The sequence below is a fragment of the Centropristis striata genome, chromosome 6 (genome assembly GCF_030273125.1).
Source record: "Centropristis striata isolate RG_2023a ecotype Rhode Island chromosome 6, C.striata_1.0, whole genome shotgun sequence".
Taxonomy (NCBI): Eukaryota; Metazoa; Chordata; class Actinopteri; order Perciformes; family Serranidae; genus Centropristis; species Centropristis striata.
Window position 1 is genome coordinate 10,313,861 of NC_081522.1, and position 25,849 is coordinate 10,339,709.

Genomic DNA, 25,849 nt, shown 5'->3' on the forward strand with positions numbered 1-25,849 from the left:
GTTTTACATCACACATTTTTTCAGTGTGATTAACAAACTGGGCTCTAACTACAATAGTGCATGCAGCTCAGGACAGGGTTCTCTGCAGAATAAAGGAAAATAATGTGTAAAGGTAAACGAGGAACCCAAATGTTGGTTAAAATAAACTGTGAATTGTAGTTAAGATAAAGTTATCTTAATCGAATTACTGTATTTGGGTGCATGCGTCATCACATAGCTTGAAAAGAAATATTGATTTGTTTCTCTTTTTTACTTGAAACTGTTTGCCTCACTTTGCACTAAAGTTATCAGTTAAATAATATAAAATATTGATGAAGAGCAATGTGTAAAGGTCCAGTTTGAACCCAAATGTTCAATTGAAAAGGGTGAAATACACCCTGCCAAGCTACATTAGATATACAAGCTCTGCAAGAAAGATATTTTGAGGGGGGAAAAAACGACATCATTCAGTTAATGTATTTTTTTTTTTTTTTTTTTTTTTACTTTTTCTACTTCCCTTTTTTCTGCTTTTATTTTCTGCCCATTACTTGTATCTGTCACTCTTTGTATATTTCATCAATATTTCTATGTCATGTTTTTATTTATTTATTTATTTATTAAGCTGCATTTTATGACAGCTGTTATACAAATAAAGTTATTTTTTTTTTTTTATATTTTTTAAAAGGTTTTATTATTATTATTTTATCATGATAAATTATAGCCATATCGGCCAGCCTTGCACTGTTTTATTTATGGATATCAGTCACTGTTTGTGTTTATAATTTTAATAAAGTTTCCCAAATACAAGCGGAAGTGACATCATCAACCAGCCTTGGTCAGTCTGCTGAATCAAAACAATGGCCGACTGGCTAGCTAGCTTTTTACCTGTTGTGATCCTTTTAAATGTTTAACAATTAACTTAAGTTAACTCTGTTTCGGCAATTCTTACTGGGATGGATAGATGATTTAATAAGTGTAGTTTGGAAGAAATAAAACACCCAGCAGGTCCCGCTTTTCGCTGCCAAAATGAGCGATGTTGTGGAGAAGACCCTGACAGCTCTGCCGAGTCTGCTGTCTTTAGACTCTCAACCTGGAGCCACGAAACTGTCCTCCACCTCCAAACTGGGAAACCTCATCAGAGGGATCACCGAATTAACGTCCAAACATGTGAGTCTGTCTCTAAAGACAGCGTTAAATACGATCAGAGTCAGTTTTAATGATGTGCTATAACAATAGCCTGGTTAGCTGACTATGCTAACTCAAAAAAGGTGTGTTTACTATATAAACTGGTTGGAAAAGCACTGACATATTTTGCTAAAGGAAAAGTAGCAATAGCACAGTAAAAAATACTCTGTACCAAGAGTACTGCATTCAAATTCTTACTCATGTAAAGGCCTATAAGTGTTAGCATGATAGCATCAAAGGGGGAAACCTGTTTATCAAAATCGTCCTATCAAAATAAAAGTTTTCTATAATGCAACATTACTCCACTCAGAATGCAAAATATTCTGCATTATATTATCCTAATATTAATATTGCTGCATTTATGTAAGGAGTACTCTAATGTGGTCAATGGTAGGGCTAATTTCACTACTTAATATACTGTTATGTAGTTTAATTAAGTAAAATGCATATGCTTTTTAACTAATCGTAAGTTTTTCATTTTAAATCTTGATCTGAAAAGTAACTACTGCTGTCAAATAAATGTATTGAAGTAGAACAGAACAATATATCCCTCTGAGATGTAGTGGAGTGATTACTTGAAGTCATAAAGCACAATTGACACATAAAGGACATTAGGACATTAGCAGTGTAGCAGCTGCTGTTTCACGTTTGCTTTAAAGGTACATAGGCAGGTTTGACACCTAAATAATTAAAGGAGGCAGCTTATTCCATTTCTTGTAACAGCACAGTGGCAAAAAAAACAATATCCCTAACTTATTGTTGTCTTAAATCTATAAAGGAGGTTTAAATTTCCTTCTCTGCTGTTATGAAAATACACATTCTTCTTGAAGTAATTGGTAAATTACTGCTACTAAACTTTCTCAGTATTTGAATTGAATATCCTTATAAATGCGTTTCCCTTTTTTCAGGAGGAAGAAAAACTTATTCAACGTGAACTAGTATCTATCAAAGAACAGGTGTCCTCCCCCAACACCTCCATGGTATGAGTCTCCTGATTTTTCAAATTTGTGTAAGAAAGCAGATTATTCAAAAAGTGTCCAAAGATTTCTGAAATAATTCATGTGTTAACTTCTTGCATGTGTCATGATTCAGAGGCAGATGAAGGAGCTCATGGTGCGAGCGATCTACTGTGAAATGCTCGGTTATGAGGCTTCGTTCAGCTACATTCATGCCATCAAACTTGCTCAGCAAGGCACTGCTCTGGAGAAAAGAGTCGGTATGTTCTTATGTGGTCAGCTGAAACTCACTCATTCTTCAGTCATCACCCAAAGACTTAGAGCTTTTAGAGTTGTCTTCATTCGTCATCACCACAACTTTACTGACCTAACTCCATGTCATCTTCTGTTTTTGTTTTTCTGATTTACAGGTTATCTTGCTGTGTCTTTGTTTCTGAATGAAAGTCATGAGCTGCTTCTTCTCCTTGTGAACACTGTATTAAAGGTGAGTGTTATGGTTTACAGCATGGACAGGGTTCCTATGGGTTCTGGATATCCTTGAAAACAGTTGAACTTTAATGTGGTGTTTTCAAGGATTGAAATTGCTTTGATTTCAAATAAAGCACTTAAACTGCTAGAAATGTGGGTGATATAGGATGCAAAGTCTACTTAGAAACATTAAATGGTGTTGTTTTAAGTTGTCACCCCGCTGTAGAATGCTGTTACAAACATGGTTTTGGTTCTTTATAACACATTATTTCATGTGATGAAAAAGTGAGAGAAAAGACATATTGTGAACTGTATGTACTGTGTATAAATATGTAATTTACCACAGCTGTTAGGTCTTGGAGAAGCTTGAAAATGGCTTGAATGCTTGAATATGACCTTGGAAAAGATGCACATGCCATCTGGTGTCTGCACGAGTGTTGATGTATTCTGTGTTTTCAGGATCTTCAGAGCACAAACCTGGTTGAAGTGTGCATGGCTCTAACTGTTGTCAGCCAGATGTTTCCCAAAGATATGATTCCTGCGATCCTTCCTCTGGTGGAGGAGAAACTTAATCACCCAAAGTAAGAAATCCTCTTTGACTTTTAAGTCTAATTAATTACTAAGTGAATTTATTAATGTTTTAAACTAAACTAGAGAATGGAAAATCAGCTTTAGTATTATGATTTATAAGGGATTCTCCTAACTTTTTTTGCAGAGAAATCATTCGACGAAAAGCAGTCCTGGCTCTGTATAAATTCTACTTAATAGCACCGAATCAAGTTCAACACATCCACAACAAGTTTCGCAAAGCTCTGTGTGACAAAGATCCTGGAGTCATGACAGCTTCACTTCACATCTACTTACAGATGATCCAGGTAATTAGATATCTTGTCTGTTGACTTTCTGGTTTGATCTACTGTCTCGTCATGTAGTTTTCTTTTTCTTACAGGAGAATCCAGAAGGTTATAAGGACCTGACGGCAAGTTTTGTCACCATACTGAAGCAAGTAGTGGGGGGAAAATTGCCGATGGATTTTAACTATCACAGTGTTCCCGCTCCATGGCTGCAAATTCAGCTTCTCAGAATTCTGTCCCTGCTTGGGAAAAATGACCAGGGGTAATTATTTTGTCTCCCAATGCATCTGGAAGTCTGCACCGTCATTTAGCTTTGTATTCAAATACTTTTAAGTACATTCTGTGAATCTGTTCTGTTTTTCACAGCACAAGTGAGATCATGTATGAAGTCCTTGACGAGTCTTTACGAAGAGCAGAGATGAATCATAACATCACCTATGGTATGTCATATTAGAAAATTAGAAATTATCCATTTCTGCAAATTTGGTAGTTTGAAAGCACTCAAGTACTCTCATTCACCAGCTGTTGAAATCTTTCTTTATTTCCAGCAATATTGTACGAGTGTGTAAAATGTATTTACACAATTCATCCAAAATCTGATCTTTTGGAGAAAGCGGCAAAGTGCATCGGCAACTTTGTTCTGTCACCGAAGATCAATCTGAAATATCTCGGTGAGATCTAAAGAAAACAATCAAGATATAAATTCAGAATAAATTCAGATTCACTGTAGTGAATTGTTTTCTTTTGTGTTATGCAGGCTTGAAGGCTCTCACCTATGTGGTCCAGCAGGATCCTAAACTGGCCCTTCAGCATCAGATGACCATCATAGAGTGTCTCGATCATCCCGACCTCATCATCAAGCGCGAGGTGTGGCAGATACTGGTGTCATTTGGATTTTGGTGTCATAGAATTGTGGATTTACAACATTATGGGGCTTTCCTTTCTTTGCTCTCTTGTAGACACTGGAGTTGCTCTTTCGGATCACCAACGCCCAGAATGTCACGGTCATCGTTGAGAAGATGCTGGAGTTTCTGCGCTTCAATAAAGATGACTTCACCACCATTGACCTGGTGGGGAAGGTGGCAGAGCTGGCAGAAAAATATCCTTAAATATGCATCAGTTTAGCTCTGGTGGCCCTGTGCACCTGAAAAAATGTCAATATCATACAAAATACACCACAGTCATATGATTAAGCTGCTATTAAAATTGAATCAGTATGTGGATAAGCTTCTCTGACCCAAGAAGTATAATGTGTACAGCATAACTTGAGCATGGTGGTGAAGTAGTACATACAGCACCTCTTTGAAGTAGTTTTATATGCCACTTAAATACAGATCAAAAGTGCAATTGTTAAGATCTTCAAAAACCAATATACATTTTTTTTCTAAAATTGGAAGCTCATAATCTTAACAAACAAGGCCATTAGACCTTGCAATTAAAATAGTTACAAAGCTTCATTTTCCACAGCTTCCTACTTCTGATTCAGACGTACATTAGCTAAGAGAGTCAATAAACGTGGTAGAAAGGAGGGTATGCAGTGCTACTTTTTATCAGGAGAACATAAAAACATTTATGACTCTCCTCCTGTAGAGTTATACTGGTGGTTCAAAGCCTAAATTGAACTCTATGAATTCTATTGCACTGTGTTTACCAGCTACTGGTGAAGTTAAAATTACGTTTAAATTATGTCTGGGTTAAAACAGTCCTTTAGAAATAGGCTGATGTATTATGTATACCTTTGTTCCTGTTTATTGTGTTGTTGCTTTTTCCTATCAACCGTTATACATATGCTCCAGACAATGAATGGTTCATTGAGACCATGAACACAGTGTTTTCAGTGGGCGGAGACATGATGCAGCCTGACATCCCAAACAGTTTCCTTAAACTGCTGTCTGAGGGTGAGACACCAACACACACACACACTCAACTTTCACTTCAGTAATTTGATGCTAAATATAAATTCATCATGCTAATTTCTCTTTGATGGTGCAGGATTTGACAGCGTGGAGGAGGACAGGAAGTTGAGGCTGTTTGCTGTGGATTCATATGTTTCTCTGCTGCAGGGAGAGCCTGGCAAACTGCCACAGCGCTTCCTCCAAGTCATCAGCTGGGTGAGTGCCGTCTGCATGATAATCACTTCATATCATTCTGATGACATAATGATGAAGAACAAGAAGAAAAAGAAGGAAGGGCAGTACAGTGTGTGGTTTAAAGCATGCTTTACTAATTACTGCACAACAGTACAAAGTGTACAACAGTACAATTTGAACTCCTAGTGAAATAAAATGAAAATACATTTTCACAATGTGTCCCTATGTTCATTTTTCATTTATCGCTCTTTCTTTATATGTCAAAAAAAGTTTTAAAAACCCTGTCTTTTCTTTTCCTATGAATCCATTTCAAATGTTATGGGACTCATCCTGCACTTAGGTGTCTTTGTAGTATTGCTAAGTCTTATAGTAGCACGCAGAGCGATATGCAGAGAAATAGGAAGAGATGTGTGTTTGGATATCAGTGGGAAAATATTTTTTTTGTTTCCAAAATAATGTGGCTGAGGTCTAATTCATTCATCTCTCCCCTGTTCTTCTCCTGAGCTAACTTAGTGCTCTCTAGCTTCGTATCACACTAAACTCCTTCCCACTTCCTAGCAGTCCAGTCAAATCCAAAATATTTCATCTAGATCCCTCTTATAACTGTACACTGTACAATATTTAGTTTCAGTGGGAAATATGTTGGTACAGAAGCTAAAGAAGCTCTAACTTTTGTTTAGGCTAAAGTGCCGCTTCTAAATGTAACTTATAACATACTATGCAACATACTATACTGTGTCATTCGCTGAATATTACACTAAAGTTTATCACTTCTCTGCTGTGTGCAGGTCCTCGGTGAATACTCCTATCTGAAGGAGGAACTTGAAGCGGCCACAGTTATGCGGCTGCTGGCCAAACTGTTGGACATGAAGAACACCAGCAGTGAAACCAAGACTTGGATCTTCATGGCGATGACCAAGCTGTGTGAGGGTGCTGCAGCTGTTACTGTGGCTCAGGAGGTTTGTGAAGCGTATAGCAGCTCCCTGGACACAGTGCTGAGACAGAGGGCTCAGGAGCTGCAGCACCTCAGCCAGGACCCCGAACTACGAGCCAGGGTGCTCCCTCGGGACACCAGCCTGGAACCCCTGGAGGTAACATGTACAAACAGGGCTGCAAAATTATAATAATAATAGTAATAATAATAATGTTAAAGTGTACGGTATATATCATTGTAATGTTGCATTCAATGGAAACATTCAATTTAACTCTGAATGCCTGCTGCTGTTAAAACTTGTCTTAGAAAGAAATGATTTATCTCTTAGAACCGCACTACTTTGTTTGTTCTCCTCTGTGCCAGAGAAAATGCTTAATGACTAACGTGGAAAACAAAACCTGCATACACTTGCCCTTCATGACACACAGTCAATTAGATTAACGGCCGTATTTATAGCAATAATGGGAACCATCGCTTCGGTCTTAGTCATGGCAGCTGTTTAAGCATGTCTAGAGTAGTCTGATGGGTTTGGTTTACCACAGGACTCCGTTTGAAGTGGAGGAGAATAATAATTAGGTCTGTACTCAATGGTGTTGTTGTCTTTTTACAGTCCAAGCTCCAATTGGGGAAGAAAAAAAATCCTTAATTTGAAGTGATTCATCAGACTGCAATACCTTCCACATATTCCAAGATTCATCAGACTATTAGGAATGAGGAATATAAATTGATTTTCATCAGTTTTTTCAGCATAAATACATGTAGGTAGCAGGCTAATCTGATAAACTCACATGCTGCAACACTGCCCCTGTTGCTTTTTAAAGGCTAACAGCCAACAAATATGAATTAAAGCTAAATATTTCATTAGATAAAAATTTGTTATGAATTTTGGAAATTGTTACATCTATTCATTTATTTATTACAACACTGTGGAGTTTGGATCACATAAGTCGAAAACAATGATATGTAGCCACCACTGGAATCTCATTTTAATAAGAGTATAATATGAATAATATAGTATTAATATCTTCTTCTTTTCTGTTTTTTTCTTCTTCTTATATTTGTATGTAATTTTGCTTTAAAGCGCTCATGAGTTGTTGTGTGTGTCCTTAATAAAGTAGGAATTTAATTTTATTGAAATATAATGCAAATTACATTCAATCACAGCGGCCAAATATTTTTCTGTAACTGTGCAGAAATACCAGCATTAAACCAAATGAATAGTCATGCAAAAAACAAAACAAAACTGTGCAGCATTCTAATGTTGATTCAGAATTTGAATGTCATGACTGAAGCTATGAAGCTTATTCTGAATACACAAATGCTTTCTCTGGACTCTCATGCAGTCTTTTGTGCATCTTAAGTGTGCGTCATCCTAAGCCCTGCAGAACTTTTCCCAGTGATCTTTCCGTTCCCATGAAAGGAGAAGTTTAAACTTGCAGTTTCTGTTGTTGTTGGTTTCCAGGTGGATTCCTCTCTGTCATTTCTGGATGGATTCGTGTCGGAGGCGTTGGCTGCTGGCGCTGCTCCATACAAGCCTCCACATCAACGCCAGGAAGAACTAGCACAGGCTAAAGGTAAATATTGAGACTGAGGTTCAAATTTTGTGTGCCCTGCCTTTGTTTTGATTTGTTCTGACTGTGTTTTCTGCTTCAGCGTTGAGTCTGGAGCCATACGGCCTGTCCCTGCCCATCAGCATGTCCTCCTGCAGCATCGCTGACAGACAGTCTCCGACACTGTTGTCCATCAGCTCCGGCCTATCGGGCGACAGCACCGACCTCTCACACAAAGGAGGGTATGTGGACACACTTTATGTTGCATGAATTAAAATAGCTTACACACACATACACGGCTGGTTTAGAGCTCACATTTTAAATTTTGTTTCAGCTCCACAACTCTGAAGCTGGATGGTGTGAAGAGAGTTTGGGGGAGAGAGGGTTACCTGGTACAGAAGGAACTTGTGGAGGAGTCTGCCAATGTGGAGGTTCCCAGTCCTCTCCGGTCACCCAGCCAGCAGGAAGACACTGACAGTTCACATAGCCAGACTCCCACTCCGATACCGACTCCTGAGCATGAACAGGAGAAACAGCAGCTGGCCTCTTCGCTGTTTGTTGGACTGGCCTCCCAAAGCTCTGTGTGTCTGGTGAGCTTTTTAAATCTTCTTTTTCTGTTTGAGGTGGGGATGCACAGTGTGTTATTTAATCTTATATTGAAATAATAATATCAGACGCATTTGTAGGGGTAAAAGCTAATTTAGGTCAATTTTGCTATCGGAAATTGACTAAATTAATATTTAATACTTTAAATGAATTAAAGTTACTCGATGGGGCACCACCCATTCACGTAGGAATGGGAAAGATAGCAAAAATCACAGTCTCAAATCTTAAAAGTCAATGAATCCTTGACGTGTCAGAGGTTGGCTTTCACACAATATTTCACAAACAATACCAGGAAACTTCTTGTTAAAATAGGAAAAATATTTATTTACAGTAATAATATCCAAGTAAAATACTGTAAATTACAAAATAAGGCACACAGTAATAGTAAATAATGGGATTTATGTACGAAGCTATGTATGTGTGTGTGTAACTATGTATGTAAGCATAGGCGTCTATGCGTACTGAGGTAAGTGTGTGTGTGTGTGTGTGTGTGTGTGTGTGTGTGTGTGTGTGAGGAAGAGAGAGAGAGAGGAGGGGCAGAGAGAGAGAGAAGTTGCGAACGCCCCCTCCTTTTGGGGTGGTACGCGCAAGATGGCTGCCGCGTACTACCCAGGTACAATAAACACGCCAACAATGGGGTTTGAGTGCCCACGTGGCGTCGAGAAACAAAGCGTACCGTAACGTGGGTGACTTAGCGTTGGAGTTTGAACACAACGACCAAATCAACCACGGAAACAGCGCCTTGGGTTCTTTTTACGCACGGCGTGCGTAAAAGGGAGACAGAGAGAGGGAGAGAAAGTGAGAGAGAGACGGCGAATAAGCCGGTCGGGGGTCGTTCACAGTTAAAGTGACCGTGCCGGTCAAACACAAATAACACCTCTACAAGGTAATAATAACACCAGCAAAATAAGAATGAGAGAGAGAGAGAGAGAGAGAGAGAGAGAGAGAGAGAGAGAGAGATGCGCCGATTGGAGCCGGCGCAGTGGGAGAGAGAGAGAGATGGAGAAAACAGCGCACGAAAGTAAAACAACTACAGTAACACAAACAGTAAAATTCACAAACAGATTTAAAAGAAAAACCTTTCTTAACTAAGATCTGCCCAGATATATTAAGCCCTTACTTGAGAGAAATCGATCCGTGATTTCTCAGCTGATTCGGTCAGGCGGCGGCGGCGTGGAAACACGTGGAGCTGATCAGCTGTTCGTCGGCCTCGGAGAATCCCTTGCAATGAGCGGCAGGCTTCGTGGCACGGCGATGTTTAATACTCGTCAGTAATAAACAGTCTATTATCCTCGGATGAAGGATGCAGGGAAAAATCGTCGACAAGGAAAAAGAAAAAGGGAATCTGGTCGCCTTTTTCCTTTGAAGTTGTATTCACTGTCCCTTAGTGAATAAATAAACCGGTTGGTTTTCTGAGTCCTTTAAAAACGTTGCACAAAGATAATTAATCTGAGTTTACTCTGGCCAAAAAGCAAACTTTAGAAAAACTATGGTTCCTTTGTCTTGTTCAAAAAGGAGGGAAAACAATTCTGGTACCTGGAACACGTCTCTTTAGGTCAGTGGAAAACCTGAGAACGACCGAGCAGTGGGCTGCGTTTAGTTTTTGTAAACCGCGCTCACCTCTTGCGAGCGTCACCGGTCAGTGGTCAGTTGGCCAATGGGTGTTGAGGAGGGGGCCCCCAGGGTGGGGCTCCGCACAAGTTTTATGATATCAAAATGGCCGTCAATTAACATAATCCCTCGTGGTTGAAACAAAGGACAGTAACACATGGTTTAAAGGCCTCAACAGCTGGCTTGGTCCTTACAATCCCCCCTTTGGTCCTGGGGTTGTGGTTCCAGCCATGAGCCTCAGGAGCAAACCAAGGTTAAGACAGTTCATTTATCCTGAGTGATTCAGGAGTTCTGATATATATTTTAACAGTCCTTGTTATGGGCTTTATATCTGGGCAGAGACAGAAGGGCACATCTGGGCAGATGTATTTACTTAACTAACTAACTATGCTAAAATTAAATGAAAGAAAAACACACAAAATATCACATTTCTCTAAACCAACTCATAAAGAAACACACCAAGAACAAAGAAAATTGTGTAACTTTTGATTACCAGATCCTAGTTTGGATGGCATAGAGGTGAGAGGAGAAAGGAGAGGTTGAAGTTAGAGGGCAGAATCGCGCTTGAAACGCGGTGGAATGTAGGTTATGTCATTTAATCTACGGTGTAATGTTTGTATTTTCTTGTGTAAGATGTATGCGATGCCTGCTGTGATGATCCAACCAATAAAGAGGAGTCCCATGGATGTCACACTGACTGGGTGTTCATTGTACGCAGATGACGACATGCTTATGTGTTTGAAGAATGTTGTGGTGAGGCCAGTCGAATTGAGACTGAATTTCACTATTTTAGTCCCTTCAGCCAGAAGATGCTGTTGAAGGGTGTCACCAATGGTAAAGTTGTGGCCTTTGAAGGCGTCCATCACCTCAATATCTGCGTCGTGTCTATCTGGGCTGAGATGGTGGAGGACAACATCAGCTACATGTACTGTGGCACCTAGTGGAACGTTTAAGAACACCGTTTGATTTGGGATCACCAACCTAGTGGTTGTAGCATGGAGGTCATATGATATCAGTATGTTTGTTGTTGGAGTACTGACTAACCATCGATTACCGGCCCGTTCCACTCTAGTTTCCATCCCTGCATCCTTAACAGCCATACTAGCTTGACAGTTTTGTTCGGGGGCTTCTGCCCTGAGACCGCAGAGGTGGTCCGTTACATCTCGAATGAAAGGGTTGCCTGGACAAACCCAGTGGATGTCCTTCGTGCTAGTACACATGTTAAGATTGGGGATGAGATAGAGAGACGGGTCGTTATCATGATAGGCCAGCATGGGTGGTGTTTTAAGATGAACATGAACATTGTCTTTCCAAAATCCTACATTGAGTATGGACTTTACCCTGTAAATGTTCTGTCTCTCAATGATGGGCAGATTGAGCAGGAATCCTACCTCCAAATTCTGAGGATTTACATGGATAGGGATTGCGCTGCCAAGACTGTATGCTAAATGTACCTGTGACGTTTGAACAATAGTGGTAGTGGCAGATCTAAGAATTTCTTCAACCATCTTTATAGGAACTAAATATGAGGGGATCTTTCCGTCGCTCAGGCTACTGACTGAGGTGCTGACTTCCCCCATTAAGTCCTGCATTAGATCTCTTACCATTCGCACGTATGTTATGTCAGATTTTACCACCTCTCTAAGTTCATCTAAAGCCTGTACAGTACCTCTCAAAAGACCAGAGTGCATATTTAATGCAATTATAGTACCCTGCAGGGTTTTGCTGACTCCCTGCAGTTGTGTTTGTTGCATTTGAAGTTTCTCCTGGATTTCCGGTAGCTCCTCATTGAGTTCACCCATCTGCCTCTTGAGTGTACCGATACTCACTGAGTTGGCTGCTGAGAGACCAATTGAAAACAGAGACCCAATCGCTGATGCTGCTGCCAGCAATCCACCCAGAAAACGCTTTGGGCGCTTACCCTTACTAAGTTCCTCTTCGGTGACCAGGAACTTTTGCAACTGCTCAAGCATGTGTACAGTTGTCACTTTAGCGTGTTCAACTGCATCATGCGTCTGACTTCCGCTTAATCTACCCTCAGTAAGCTGTGGGGGAACAGGGATGTGTTTGCGATACACGTTCCATGGGTCTAAATTGATGTACACTCTTTGAGTGTATAGGTGACAATGAGTGATTAGAAGGCCGGGGGTCTCCTGTAGGATGATGCCTGTGGGAGGGCCTCCTTCTACTATGTCGACAGCTTGGGCCGACAGTGGGATGAGGATGATACCAAGGACCCAGGGGAAGTTCATCCTGCAACAGATAATGAGCCTGATTACTTGAAGTGGAGGGTTGGTGTAAGGTGTCGGTGCATGCACATCTGAAAGGTAAAGCATGCTACCTAAATATAAGGTACTATTGGGGTGGTTCCACCCCCCTTTGGGGAGGCCGCTCAAAGAGCTTGATTTGATTGGCATGGACCCACTTGTAGACTGGTACCTTATTTGGCTTCGAGACTCGAATTCGGTATGCCACCGGGGAGAGCTTACCTACGATCTCGAAGGGGCCTAACCAACTGGGCAGGAACTTGTTAGAGGTCCCGACTGTCCTAGCAAACTTGAAGTACAAAATCTGATCGCCTACTTCATACTGGCGGTCAGAAGTTTTCCTGTCGTAGTACGCCTTTTGGCCCCTTACACTGGCTTCAAGGTTTACCTGGGCCCAGGCAAACGTTTCTTGGAGGTGTTTGCGTAGGTCGGTCACATACTGATGTGCCGTATAGGCCGTGGCAACACTGACATCTTCTGGTCGGTACAGAAGGTGCAAGGGAAGAGTCATTTCTCTGCCAGTCATCATCTCAAAGGGAGTGACTCCTGTGGTACGGTGTGGAGTGGACCTGATGGCCATCAACACCAAAGGAAGTTTCACGTCCCAATCTCTACCATTATTACTGACATATTTCTTAAGCATGCTGACTATGGTGCGATTAGCTCGTTCTACCTGTCCTGATGACTGAGCATGGTAGGCAATGTGGTACTTGGCTTCCACCCCCAACATTTCCCACATGGCTTTCATTACCGATGCAGTGAAATGAGTACCTCTGTCAGAGTTAACAGAGAGAGGAAGGCCCCAACGACTAAACACATGGTTCATTAGCAGCAAAGCTGTGGTTTCAGCAGTATCGTTGGGTGCTGGAAGGCACTCAACCCATTTGGTAAAGGCGCAAGTCACAGTTAGGAGGTACTTGTTACCTCGCGTCGATTTGGACACAGGTCCAACCCAGTCTACCTGCAAGTTGGACCAAGGGAAAGTGATCCCTTTCGCCTGCAAGGGGGCCCGATTTAGTGGCCTTACTGGGCTAAACTGACAGCACACCAGGCAACCTTTGACATATGCCTTGGTGTCTCTCAGCATATAAGGCCAGTATGCCACCTGTTGGAGAGTGTGGTATGTTGCCTTATAGCCTCTGTGGCCTCCTGAAGGAGCATCATGGGCATGCAACAGCATCACCCCCCTATGGTCGGTTGGGACGACCCACCTTGGTCGTCCTGGGCCACCAGGAACGTAGATCAACAACCCCCTTTCGAGTCTCAAGTGAGAGCGTATCTGCTGTAGAGCCCGGAGGTCCTTTGACCGCTCCAGCAAAGGCGGCGAGGGTGTTTGTGCAGTCGGGTCTTCCACCCATTCTCGCACCACCTTAATGACAGGGTCTTGTTCCTGCATGGTGATCAGATCTGTGTCACCTAGCTGTCGGCCCAGTTTTACTGGTTGGTTGCTTGTTTGCAGATTTTCATCACTTTCTCTTGCCTGCCTGCGTGTGATGGCATTCACTGGACAGGGCTGTGTCCTTGGGACCCACTCTTCCTTGAGTTCCCATAGTGGACCCTCTACAGCACCAAGCTTGGCCAAGCGGTCAGCTTCATCATTCCCATCCTTATCTGGGCCTGCAGTCTGCGAGTGACCTTTGACCTTTTTCCAGTAGACGGTCATTCCCTTGTCTACCACCAGTTTGTTACATGCCAAGAAAAGTTCTGCATGTTTGACCTCTTTGCCCCTTGCGTTCTTCATGCCATTTATTTCCCATGTTGGAAAGTGGGAAATGAAACTGTGGCGTGCATAGTTTGAGTCAGAGCAAACCACCAGCTGTGCAATGGCTGCGGAGGCAGCTTGTTGCAACATGATGAAAACCGCTGCGATCTCAGCATACTGGCTAGTTTTAGCCCCCAGTCGATAGTGATTCGGTTCCTCAACGGTACGATTCACCCAAGTGATACCTACTCCTGCTCGGAGTTGGCTTTCATGGTGGAAGGCACAGCCATCCACATAGACCCTTGGTAGGTCTTGGCAGACATTTTCATCATAATAATGATGGTTGGACGGGAGTGAGGGGGTAGTCGTGAATACTGGCTGGGGGTCCGGCTGCCCTTCACAGCTGCAGTGCTTACACTCAGCCAATCCCTGGCCCAAAGCCATCTTATGATTTTGGGCATATTTGACCTCAATGTTATAGCCTTGAAGGGCCATCATCCATGCGGCAATGCGACTGTTGGACACCCGACCCTCTCTCAACCGCTGACTGTTGAGGAATGAGACCGGCTGGTGGCAGGTTTCAATGATGATTTTCTGACCACCAATGTAGCTGCGAAAATGCTCCACAGCCCAGACTGTGGCAAGGAGGGCTTTCTCACAATCTGAAAACTTGAGTTCTACGCTGCTCAGAGCTCGACTGGCATACGCAACCACCCGGCTCTCCTGATCATATTTCTGTGAAAGACCTGCACTGAGACTGTGGGAGGAGAAGCTTGCCTCAAGATGGAACTCCTTATCTTTGTCCGGGTAGGCAAGACAGGGTGCAGAGCAGAGCTTTCGCTTCAATTCTCCAAACGCCTGCTCTTGTGGTTGCAACCATTCAAAAGCTTTGTCCTTTCTAAGGAGTTCAGTGAGAGGTCTCGTTATCTCCGCATAATCCTCAATGAACTGCCTGGAATAATTGCCAATGCCCAGGAAGCTCCTTAGCTCAGACACATTGGTTGGAGCTTGGATGTTTTGAATGGCCTGTACTCTCCCGGTTTGAGGTTCAATGCCATTCGCTCCTACCAACAGGCCCACATACTCAACCTTGGTTCGACACCACTGGCCTTTGGCAACAGCCAGTTTGGCTCCAGCATTGGAAAGCTGGTTGAGCACGTGCCTGATCTCTGCCAGGTGTGCCTCAAATGTCTGGCTACGCATGAGAATGTCATCAACGTAGATGAGATTGCCACGAGCAGATGCGTCGCCCATGGCTTTGTGGAGGAATATGTTAAACTCGGCAGGGGAGTTTGAATATCCAAACGGACAGCGGTTCCAAGTGAATTGGCGATTGCCAAAGGAGAAGGCCAGTTTGTACTGGTCTGACGGGTCGACTTTCATAGTCCAGAACCCATTGGACACGTCAACCGTGGAGAAGAAATGTGCGTCTTTCACTTTGGCCAGTTCTAGATCCAGGTGGATCATGGGCCAACGTGAAAGTGGGACTTGTTTGTTTAGTTGACGGTAGTCAATCGTCAAACGCCATTTGCCATTTGGCTTGAGCACTGGCCACAAGGGTGAGTTGTATGTTGAATTACATTCTCGAATAATGTTTTTCTTCAACAACGTGTCAAGTATCTCTTGGATTGAGTCAAAAGCTGCCAAGGGAATTCGGTATTGGCGCACAAAGGTGGGTGCCGCCGTTGGGTCCGTGGGGATACGGACCTGGTGGAGTTCAGTGACTCCACAGTCATTTGAATCTTTTGAGAAGATCTGTTGAAAGTCGTAAAATAACTTCCGCAGTGCCTGTCTCTGATCCTCTGAGACCAATGCGTCAGCCTTGGAAAGCTGTTGGGTGACCTCCGCTTCGAACCCGGGGTAAGGCTCCTCCGGGGGAGGTTCTATGCTATCACCGGTTGACGTTGAGTCACCTGTGTGAGTAGCAAGGGCACATACAAGCATGTCAGGGCCCTTACTCAAGTGCGTGTCACAGACGGTCTCATTCTGCAGCACTTCATGTGGAGTGACGGCGATCAATTTATAAGGGAAGGTGAGAGCACAAGGTTGGTGGCTCTCTTCATTGATCAAGGAAAGGGGAAACTCGCCTATCACTGGCACGGTCAGTTCAAAGTCATGGAAGCTGCTGTCAATTAACAGTCCAAGTGGTTGACGTGCTTTTATCGTGATTGGTGTGTTGGTCGTGTTCTGGACCAACAGGTATGCTGACCGATGGTTCAGCTCAAGGAGTGGGGTACCACAGACAGTCAGGTTGGTCTCACAGAAGTAGGACAGAGGTTGGAAAAAGGCCTGTGGTCCCGGTATTCCCTGTCCTTTGAGAATCATGAGACGGATCGGAGCGCCTGCGGTTCTGGCTGGGATGGTCACGTCGAACTCGCTTGCAGCCTGGCAAGCCTGGGGCACAGTCTGACCGGACAGCATACGTTCTGGGTTAACGATCACCGGGTGGCTATCGATATTTGCTTGGGACCAGAGCACTTGATTGGATGTGTCCACCTGTGCTCCCAACCGGACGAGGATGTCGGCTCCCACGAGGAGTGGGGGCTCAAGATCTGGCACCACACTCATGAAATGTGTGAACCTCTTTCTCCCAACCAGTAAGGGAAGAGCGCACACCCCAATGGCCTTGAGTGGCCTCTGCGGTGTGTCCGCAGAAAGAAACCGGTGGCTCTTTGACACAAAGAGCGGAGGTGAAGAGTTCTGTGACAGCCTCTGGTGCACTGATTGTGACACAGCAGACTTTTCTGACCAAAGGGCAACCCCTGTGTCTGGGATGTTGATTTCCAGTGCGTGCACGCCTCCAACAATGCGGGGGCAGTACAATTTGGAGTCTGTATCTGTTATTGCACACAGAAACGACTCGTAGGCGTCCATAGGATGCTGTCTTTCAGGCTGCACTACCTGTGGGTCACCTGACGAGTCAAGGAGCTCAGGGCCCGGAGCTGGTGGGCTTCCTGAGGGACAGACACTGGTTGGAGACTCCTTTATCCAAGACACCTGGTCGTCTGGATTGCAGTGTTCCGATCCTCCCCTGATCGGTGTTGGGTTTGTTACTTGCGCCCAAATGCGTCCACGAAGGCAATCGATCAGTGGGGCTAAGCGGTCCAGCAAGTCTTGACCGATAAGGAGTCTCTCTGTGTTGAATGTGCATATGTGGATGGGGTGATTGAGTGTCTTGCCTTGGAACGAGATGTCCAGTAAGGCACGATGGGTGATGGATGCTTTGTTCTGTGTGAAGCTGACTAGGCTCACATCACAGGGCTCGATTGGCACTGGTTTGCCACGGGCCAGCATTGCATGGGCTACTTCATCGAACGTTTCCTTACATATAAGGCTGATCTCTGCACCAGTGTCAAGCAGAGCGTGGACTCCTATACACCCCCCTATCTGCACGGAGGTGTATATGCGTCTAGCATTACCCTTGTGGACGAGGTCCCCCAAGAATTGCAAGAGTGGGGCGTGCTGGTTCTCTGGAACGACTGCTCCAGGGGGTGTCAGGGTTCCAGACGGACTCTTTCCCCAACCGACAAAATAGACCCGGGCTGCCGAGGGGGAAAGGTCCCGGCTTAGTCACATGGGGGGATCACCATCCTTACCCTTGTGGCCACTGGTTGGCGCTACCGAAGCGGCCTCCAGCTGCTTCTTCAACTCCTCTATCTGATTTTTCAGGCGCACCTTCTCTTGATCATCATTCCGTTTATGCTGAAAGTGAACCTTTTTCCCGTCAGGGAGGTGGTTGCCTCCTCTGGATCTCTGTGGGGGTCCGCGGCCATCCCTCTGGTTCTGCCAACCCCCCTGTGATGATCTAGGAAAGTTCTGCTGGGGCCAGCTGCGGTCATTTTTCTGATTATGCCAACCACCCTGTGGTGGTTGGTAGGAGTTCTGCTGGGGCCAGCTACGGTTATTGCCTTGGTTTGCCCACCCACCTGCTGAGGGATGGGTGGGGTTCTGAGGGGCCGTTTGCATGGGCGGCTTAGAGGATGGCATTTCGGCACCCTCCAACTCCAGTCCTGCATTCTCAGTGGACTGGATGGGTAGGACTTTGACGTCCTCTTCGGCCCTGTCCACTGGACGTACAATGGTTTCCCAAGTCGACTGAGCCTCCTTTCGGATTTGACTCATTGTGGGCCTACCCTGTTTGCACGTCAGTGTGACATGGGTCCTTATGCACGGGTGGAGGTTGTGGAGGAAGAGGGATTTGAAACCTCGGTCTTCCTCAAGACCCGGTTCATTGCTGCCCTGGAAATATGCAGTCCTTAAACGCCTATAATACTCCCGGGGAGATTCTAGACGCTTGTGCAATATTCTGATGGCACTGAGAGTGGCAGTTGTCTCGTCAGTGAAGGGCGAGTATTCCTCGCGTAGGACCCTGCTGAGCCTACTGTAGCTGTCCCTGACCTGTGGTGGTTGCGTTTCTATGAAAGCGTGGACACTTCTAGATGTGGTTTTCCAGATTAGTTTAAGCTTTTCGCGCGAGGTGGCGTGTGGCAAATCAGTCAGGCAGTGCTCGATTTCCCGGAGGTAATCGTTGATGTTGGCGTCTTTACCACTTGGGTCAAAACGCTCAACATCATGTGCCAAGGAGTCAAGCTGACGCGTGCGAAGGCCACTTGAGCGATGTTCAAGAGGTCTGTCTGACTCCCGGGAAGATGAGCGTTGGCGCCGGCGGCGGTCACTGTGGCGTGACCGGAGGGAATGCCGCTTTGGTGGCGAGGGCGATGAGCCGCTCGAAGAGCAAGAGGGAGAGCGCCGAGAAGTGGTTCCCCTTCTGAGTGGGGGAGGGGAATGTGGTTCCCACTGACTTGTAGGAATATATTCAAGACTGGGAAAATCAGGTGATGAGGCTCGTGGGCTAGTCGGACGGAAAGAGGAATGTTTAAGGGCGCGGGCCTCTGGAGACCTTGCCCTATCACGGGTAGAGTGAGAGTGGTCCAGAGCCTCTCGGGCTTCCTGAAGCCTGACTTGTCGGGCCCTGGTGTCACTCTCCTCCTCTTTAATTACCTTATTTTCCTCTTCCAACTTCCTCATCGCATTGTCGCGATCGCGGAGTGTTTTTGTAAAATCCCGCAACGTTTTATGTGCATCTGCCAGCTCATTGCTTAAAGACTGAATTCTGGAATCTTTTCGGCGAACCTCCTCACTGACAGCTGCCAACTGTAGTTGGGTCTTATGCTGTTGAAGGAGGAACAGCCTGCCTACCACTTCCTGGATAGTTAATTGCTTCCCCTGTGGGTCTCTAATCTGTTCCACCAATTCAGCTGTCTCTGAATCACACTGGGCCAGCGTGTAGCTGTCCAGTTCTTCCTTGTCCTCAGGGTGGACATTCAGGAGATCTGCCACCATGTTTGACAGCGTCTGCTCCTCTTCCCTAAACTCTGCAACTACGGAAGCTGAGTGGGAAGTCATCTCTTATTTCTTCAAGAGGAATACAGTAAAATAATCTCTCTCTGGAGATTTGCACCAATTTAGTGATATATAACCACTCAGCTTCAAATCAGTGTCCACTTGGGGTCACTGATTTATTTATTACCTTTTAGATAATAATAACACACAGGGGCGGAACCTGTGGCTCAGAAGTACTGCTGTACTTAACTTGGACTGGGTGTCCACTGAGGAGCACCCACTACTACCAGGAAGTTCTAATTTTAACCAACACTGGTGCACAGAGCCGCGCCTGTGGCTTACAAATGCCGCTGTATTTAAACAATACACAAAAAGGGGGTTTCTGCGAGGGACCACCCGTCACAAAGGGTCTTAACAAAAATAAAATTATTATCTATAGATAACAATGCACAGTTTATTGTTACTCGCTGTTTACTTGCTGTTTACTTGCTTTAGTTTAGTTGGTTAACAAACAAAACCAAAAGCAGGTTAAACAACCAAAAGAGAAAAAGGCTGGGTATTACTAAAAATTATTAATCCTCTCTACACAACAGTAATAGGCTTGGTGACAAAGCACAACAATAACGAGAAGTTATTAACACAAAACCAATACTGCTGAGCTCAGTAACACAACACAACACTGCACAGCACAACACTGCAAAGCTTATAAACACAACACAATACAGAGCTCAGTAACACAGCAACACTGCAAAGCACAACACTGCAAAGCTTATAAACACACCACAATACAGAGCTCAGTAACACAGCAACACTGCAAAGCACCACACTGCAAAGCTTATAAACACAACACAATACAGAGCTCAGTAACACAGCAACACTGTACCACTGCAGTCACCAAAATAAACTATTCTTGACCTTAACACTATTCCTGAAAAGGGACGGGGAAGAGCTGGAGCTACAACCACTATATTAATTATAGTTAATAATTACAATGCTTAATTATTATAATAAAATAACTACAACCAATATTTAATTATCATTTATGAAATATTGTGCAAAGCCAGCAATATCACGGCCTCACACGGGGCACCAAAATAATGTAGGGGTAAAAGCTAATTTAGGTCAATTTTGCTATCGGAAATTGACTAAATTAATATTTAATACTTTAAATGAATTAAAGTTACTCGATGGGGCACCACCCATTCACGTAGGAATGGGAAAGATAGCAAAAATCACAGTCTCAAATCTTAAAAGTCAATGAATCCTTGACGTGTCAGAGGTTGGCTTTCACACAATATTTCACAAACAATACCAGGAAACTTCTTGTTAAAATAGGAAAAATATTTATTTACAGTAATAATATCCAAGTAAAATACTGTAAATTACAAAATAAGGCACACAGTAATAGTAAATAATGGGATTTATGTACGAAGCTATGTATGTGTGTGTGTAACTATGTATGTAAGCATAGGCGTCTATGCGTACTGAGGTAAGTGTGTGTGTGTGTGTGTGTGTGTGTGTGTGTGTGTGTGTGTGAGGAAGAGAGAGAGAGAGGAGGGGCAGAGAGAGAGAGAAGTTGCGAACGCCCCCTCCTTTTGGGGTGGTACGCGCAAGATGGCTGCCGCGTACTACCCAGGTACAATAAACACGCCAACAATGGGGTTTGAGTGCCCACGTGGCGTCGAGAAACAAAGCGTACCGTAACGTGGGTGACTTAGCGTTGGAGTTTGAACACAACGACCAAATCAACCACGGAAACAGCGCCTTGGGTTCTTTTTACGCACGGCGTGCGTAAAAGGGAGACAGAGAGAGGGAGAGAAAGTGAGAGAGAGACGGCGAATAAGCCGGTCGGGGGTCGTTCACAGTTAAAGTGACCGTGCCGGTCAAACACAAATAACACCTCTACAAGGTAATAATAACACCAGCAAAATAAGAATGAGAGAGAGAGAGAGAGAGAGAGAGAGAGAGAGAGAGAGAGAGAGATGCGCCGATTGGAGCCGGCGCAGTGGGAGAGAGAGAGAGATGGAGAAAACAGCGCACGAAAGTAAAACAACTACAGTAACACAAACAGTAAAATTCACAAACAGATTTAAAAGAAAAACCTTTCTTAACTAAGATCTGCCCAGATATATTAAGCCCTTACTTGAGAGAAATCGATCCGTGATTTCTCAGCTGATTCGGTCAGGCGGCGGCGGCGTGGAAACACGTGGAGCTGATCAGCTGTTCGTCGGCCTCGGAGAATCCCTTGCAATGAGCGGCAGGCTTCGTGGCACGGCGATGTTTAATACTCGTCAGTAATAAACAGTCTATTATCCTCGGATGAAGGATGCAGGGAAAAATCGTCGACAAGGAAAAAGAAAAAGGGAATCTGGTCGCCTTTTTCCTTTGAAGTTGTATTCACTGTCCCTTAGTGAATAAATAAACCGGTTGGTTTTCTGAGTCCTTTAAAAACGTTGCACAAAGATAATTAATCTGAGTTTACTCTGGCCAAAAAGCAAACTTTAGAAAAACTATGGTTCCTTTGTCTTGTTCAAAAAGGAGGGAAAACAATTCTGGTACCTGGAACACGTCTCTTTAGGTCAGTGGAAAACCTGAGAACGACCGAGCAGTGGGCTGCGTTTAGTTTTTGTAAACCGCGCTCACCTCTTGCGAGCGTCACCGGTCAGTGGTCAGTTGGCCAATGGGTGTTGAGGAGGGGGCCCCCAGGGTGGGGCTCCGCACAAGTTTTATGATATCAAAATGGCCGTCAATTAACATAATCCCTCGTGGTTGAAACAAAGGACAGTAACACATGGTTTAAAGGCCTCAACAGCTGGCTTGGTCCTTACACATTTATTGCACCTTCACTTCAAAGACATAAACAGTCTTTTACTGTAAAGCAGCTGCAGATGTGTTACATATGAATTTGATGCGTTAGTTGCAAATACTTACCACAGGGGGTGCAGGATAAAGGCTAAACTAATAGTTATTTTCATTACTGATGAATCGATTTGTCTATAAAATGTCAGAAAATTGGTGAAAATCTTCTCAGACAGAGCCTGAGCTGCCGAATCAACAGTCCAAATTCCAAAGATATAAGCAATATTTTCAAACAAGGCCAAGGAAAGCAACAAAACCTCACATTTAAGAAACTGGGAGCACAAAATATTTAGCTTTTTCGGTTTCCGTAAAGAAGAGCATTAGCTTGACACGTCACTTAACTGTATATGCCCATAAATTGCACTTAAGGGAGCTACAGTGTGCTGACCTTTGTTTATGTTTTCATTGGCATTTTCTTTGTAAAATGACTTAAAGGTTCTTATGTGATTTTTTAGACTTGAAGCAGTAGTAGTAGAAAAACCAACACAGTTCTCATAATGGCAACATATGCCATATTTTCTCTCTTGATTGAGCTCTACACATCATCCATTGAAGCCCTTTGCAATATTCATAGAGAACCTTTTATTAATGGTGATAAAACAAATATGATACACTGCACATTTTTTCCAGATGCACCTGTTACAACTAAAACTTTTCCTTTCATCAGATGGGAAAATCTGAGCCAACACCTCAGCGTTTCAAAAGAAAAGCCAAAAGTCCGAGTTCCTCTTCAGGCGCCAGCGACCAAATGTCAAACTCCCTCTCCTCGACCCCAAGCACAGTGGATAACTTGCTGTGTAATAACCTCCTGGACTCCAACATCACCTCCCAGCTGGTCGTTTCTTCACCCGAACAGGCGCCCCAACTCTCTCAGGGCCTCACTGCTGCAAATGGCACCTGTGATGTAGAATTAAGTGACAGTGACGTGAAGAGAAGTAGCCCCTCCGTTGTTGAGGATAACAGTGTGGTAGCTGCTGATCCGGCTCCACATGAAGACGGACCTAAAGACCTCAGTTCTCATCTTCCAGCAGAGCTTGCTGGACTATCTCACTCAGACATTACTCCTCTGTGCTCCAACCAAAGCTTGGATATCTCAGCCTGTCACGTGCAGAAGGACGATTCTTTACTTCTTGTCGTTTTTATTTACAACTCCTCTGAATCTGACGCTCAACAGATACTACTAGACCTAGACTCAGATGAACTCGAGGTACAGTAATAAACCAGCAGAGAATAATTTGTGAAGTCTCATTATTAGGCTTATTAAAGGGCATTTTGTCATTTTTGTTTCAGGTGTCCTGTGTGTGTGACAGTCCAGTGCAGGAGGCCAGAAGCTACAGTGTAGCAGTTTGTCAGTATTCCCTGACTGTAAAGAGGCCTTCAGTCAATGTTGAACTGGTTGGGACGTTTTCCTACCAGTTTCCTGTTGGGACGCCTCAGTCGGTGCAGTTCTCATACAAACTGCCTCTAACCAGCTTCATCAGGTGACGTATTTTCTTCTTTTTTAACAAGTATGTCCACATAGACGATTGTTTGCTCACTGTAGTTTGACGTGTGGCATTCAGACCTCTGACCCTGTCCACGGAGGAGTACGGGATGATGTGGCTGGACTTCTCTCATGACACAAAGCAGAACCTGACCCCGATAAGTGACGGCCAGGAACCTCTCGCTGCCACTCTCAATGTGCTGAAGAAGAAACTTCAGCTTCATGTCGTGGAGATCATTGGTGAACACACTTTTAGTTCTAATTAAAAAGTTAAAGGATGAGATTATAGGATCAGATTTATTTATTGTGGTAACTAGTTAGATTGATAGTCCAAAGTGTTAGTTTTGTGTGTACTTTTATTTTAAGGCATCTTAAATTGACAGTTTGTGAAATGTGCAGCGGTACAGGATTTGACCAATAAGTTCATGTGTTAAATGGAGCCTACACTTCCCATGTATCTCACACTAATAGAAACTAACCATTATTATTTTTCCCACAGGCATTGAAGGTATTGTAGCTTGCCGGCTGCTCCAGAATCAGCCGTGTCTGATGCACTGTCGTCTGCATGCGGGATCACTGTCCATGTGGCTGCGCTCTCCGGTCCCCGACCTGCCCGACTGCCTGGTGTATCACTGTCAGAGAGCTTTACAGGAGCACTGAGCCTCCGACTGCAACTCCTCCACTGACACCGCTGAGCAACGTGACCACCTGAACCCTCAACCACTGAAGAGGAAGGTACACAGAGCAGCAGTGCAGAACATCTGATGTTGTGCATCCTCATTTTTATATTACAGTGTTTACCTGTTTTTCTCTTCCACTTTAAGTTAGACAGATTTGTTTTTGTCCACAAAGAATTTATTTTTAACATTTGAATTGCTGGAATAAGTCACAGGATCACTGTGGAATACCTATAAGTCAATATTAAATGAAAAAAAAACCCATCAATAAATATGCCCATTAAATAGTAGATAAATATACCTATAAAAATAAATAGATAAATATAACAGTGAAATAAATCCTGAAATAAAAAAATAAGTAAATAAATAAATAAGGCACTACATGAATAAATAAATGTAAATATAAATATATAATAATATATAATAATATAATGAATAGGATTTTATTAAAAAAAAGAACGCATTTGTCAAATTACTACTTTTATTTACTTCCAATGACTATTAAAAATAATGTATTTTAACTCATTTTAATTATAATGAATTTATATGATTAAATAAAAAGATACATTTATATTGACATTCATTTATTTATTGCTTCATTTATTTATTTCAAGCTTTATTTCTTAATAGCCATACACATGTTTTCCATAGGTATATATATATATATATATATATTTATTTATTGCTTTATTTAATATTGACTTATGTGGCGTTTCATACAGTATCCAAATATTTGATATTCATGGCTGGTACAAACCTCAGGGCCAAAAGATTGTGTTTTTAACCTTCTGTGGCTGTTTGGTGTTTCAGAATAACAATAATGTCTTAAATGATGACACGCAGGGCTGCATGATGACTTGAAAACTTAAGTGGTTGAAATATTGTTAGTGAGTGAAATGAATATATGATATTCTCAATGTGAATGGGAAAACATGAATTTCTACAGTTATGTTTTGTGCCCAAGGACTGCATGTTGAAGGTAAAAGAGAAATAATCAGCTAGAATGATCAAACAGTGAAGCCCATTGGATTTAAACAAAGACATAAAGGTACATTTAGTTATTTTCTAGCTCTTCAATACTGGTGAAAGCAATACTGACTGAAATGTAAAAGAATAACACTAATTATTTTATTAGATTGGTTAATGCCATTTATTAGGGGAAAGATATTGATATCTTTAAGGAGTATCAATTGAATTATTCATTATTTCTGGAATGGAAACAAACCAAACAAACAATTATGAGGAGAATTTAAAATACTCTAAAACAAATACTTCACTGCTGGAG

The 25,849-nt window shown here is 43.3% G+C and overlaps 1 protein-coding gene across 1 annotated transcript; it reads left to right on the forward strand.

The window, feature by feature from the left end:
- Nucleotides 1-818: 818 nt before the first annotated feature.
- On the forward strand, nucleotides 819-25,137 carry ap4e1 (adaptor related protein complex 4 subunit epsilon 1). The gene is made up of 21 exons (XM_059335542.1): nucleotides 819-1,146; nucleotides 2,073-2,144; nucleotides 2,257-2,380; nucleotides 2,531-2,604; nucleotides 3,048-3,169; nucleotides 3,304-3,463; nucleotides 3,538-3,704; nucleotides 3,809-3,882; nucleotides 3,991-4,113; nucleotides 4,200-4,309; nucleotides 4,402-4,541; nucleotides 5,228-5,340; nucleotides 5,435-5,553; nucleotides 6,321-6,623; nucleotides 7,929-8,040; nucleotides 8,120-8,258; nucleotides 8,351-8,606; nucleotides 23,072-23,611; nucleotides 23,695-23,885; nucleotides 23,967-24,127; nucleotides 24,387-25,137. Exons 1-21 carry the CDS (start codon nucleotides 1,006-1,008, stop codon nucleotides 24,545-24,547), a joined length of 3,402 nt encoding a protein of 1,133 aa, XP_059191525.1. The 5' UTR covers nucleotides 819-1,005; the 3' UTR covers nucleotides 24,548-25,137.
- The last annotated feature ends 712 nt before the right edge of the window (nucleotides 25,138-25,849 follow it).

What these genes read in the sequence shown, in the direction of transcription:
- ap4e1 (XM_059335542.1), top strand. Translation starts at nt 1,006, where the DNA reads ATGAGCGATGTTGTGGAGAAGACCCTGACAGCTCTGCCGAGTCTGCTG. An exon ending in TGCTCTGGAGAAAAGAGTCG is followed by an intron (nt 2,381 to 2,530) that starts GTATGTTCTTAT and finishes TCTGATTTACAG; the next exon opens with GTTATCTTGCTGTGTCTTTG. An exon ending in TCATGTCGTGGAGATCATTG is followed by an intron (nt 24,128 to 24,386) that starts GTGAACACACTT and finishes TTTTTCCCACAG; the next exon opens with GCATTGAAGGTATTGTAGCT.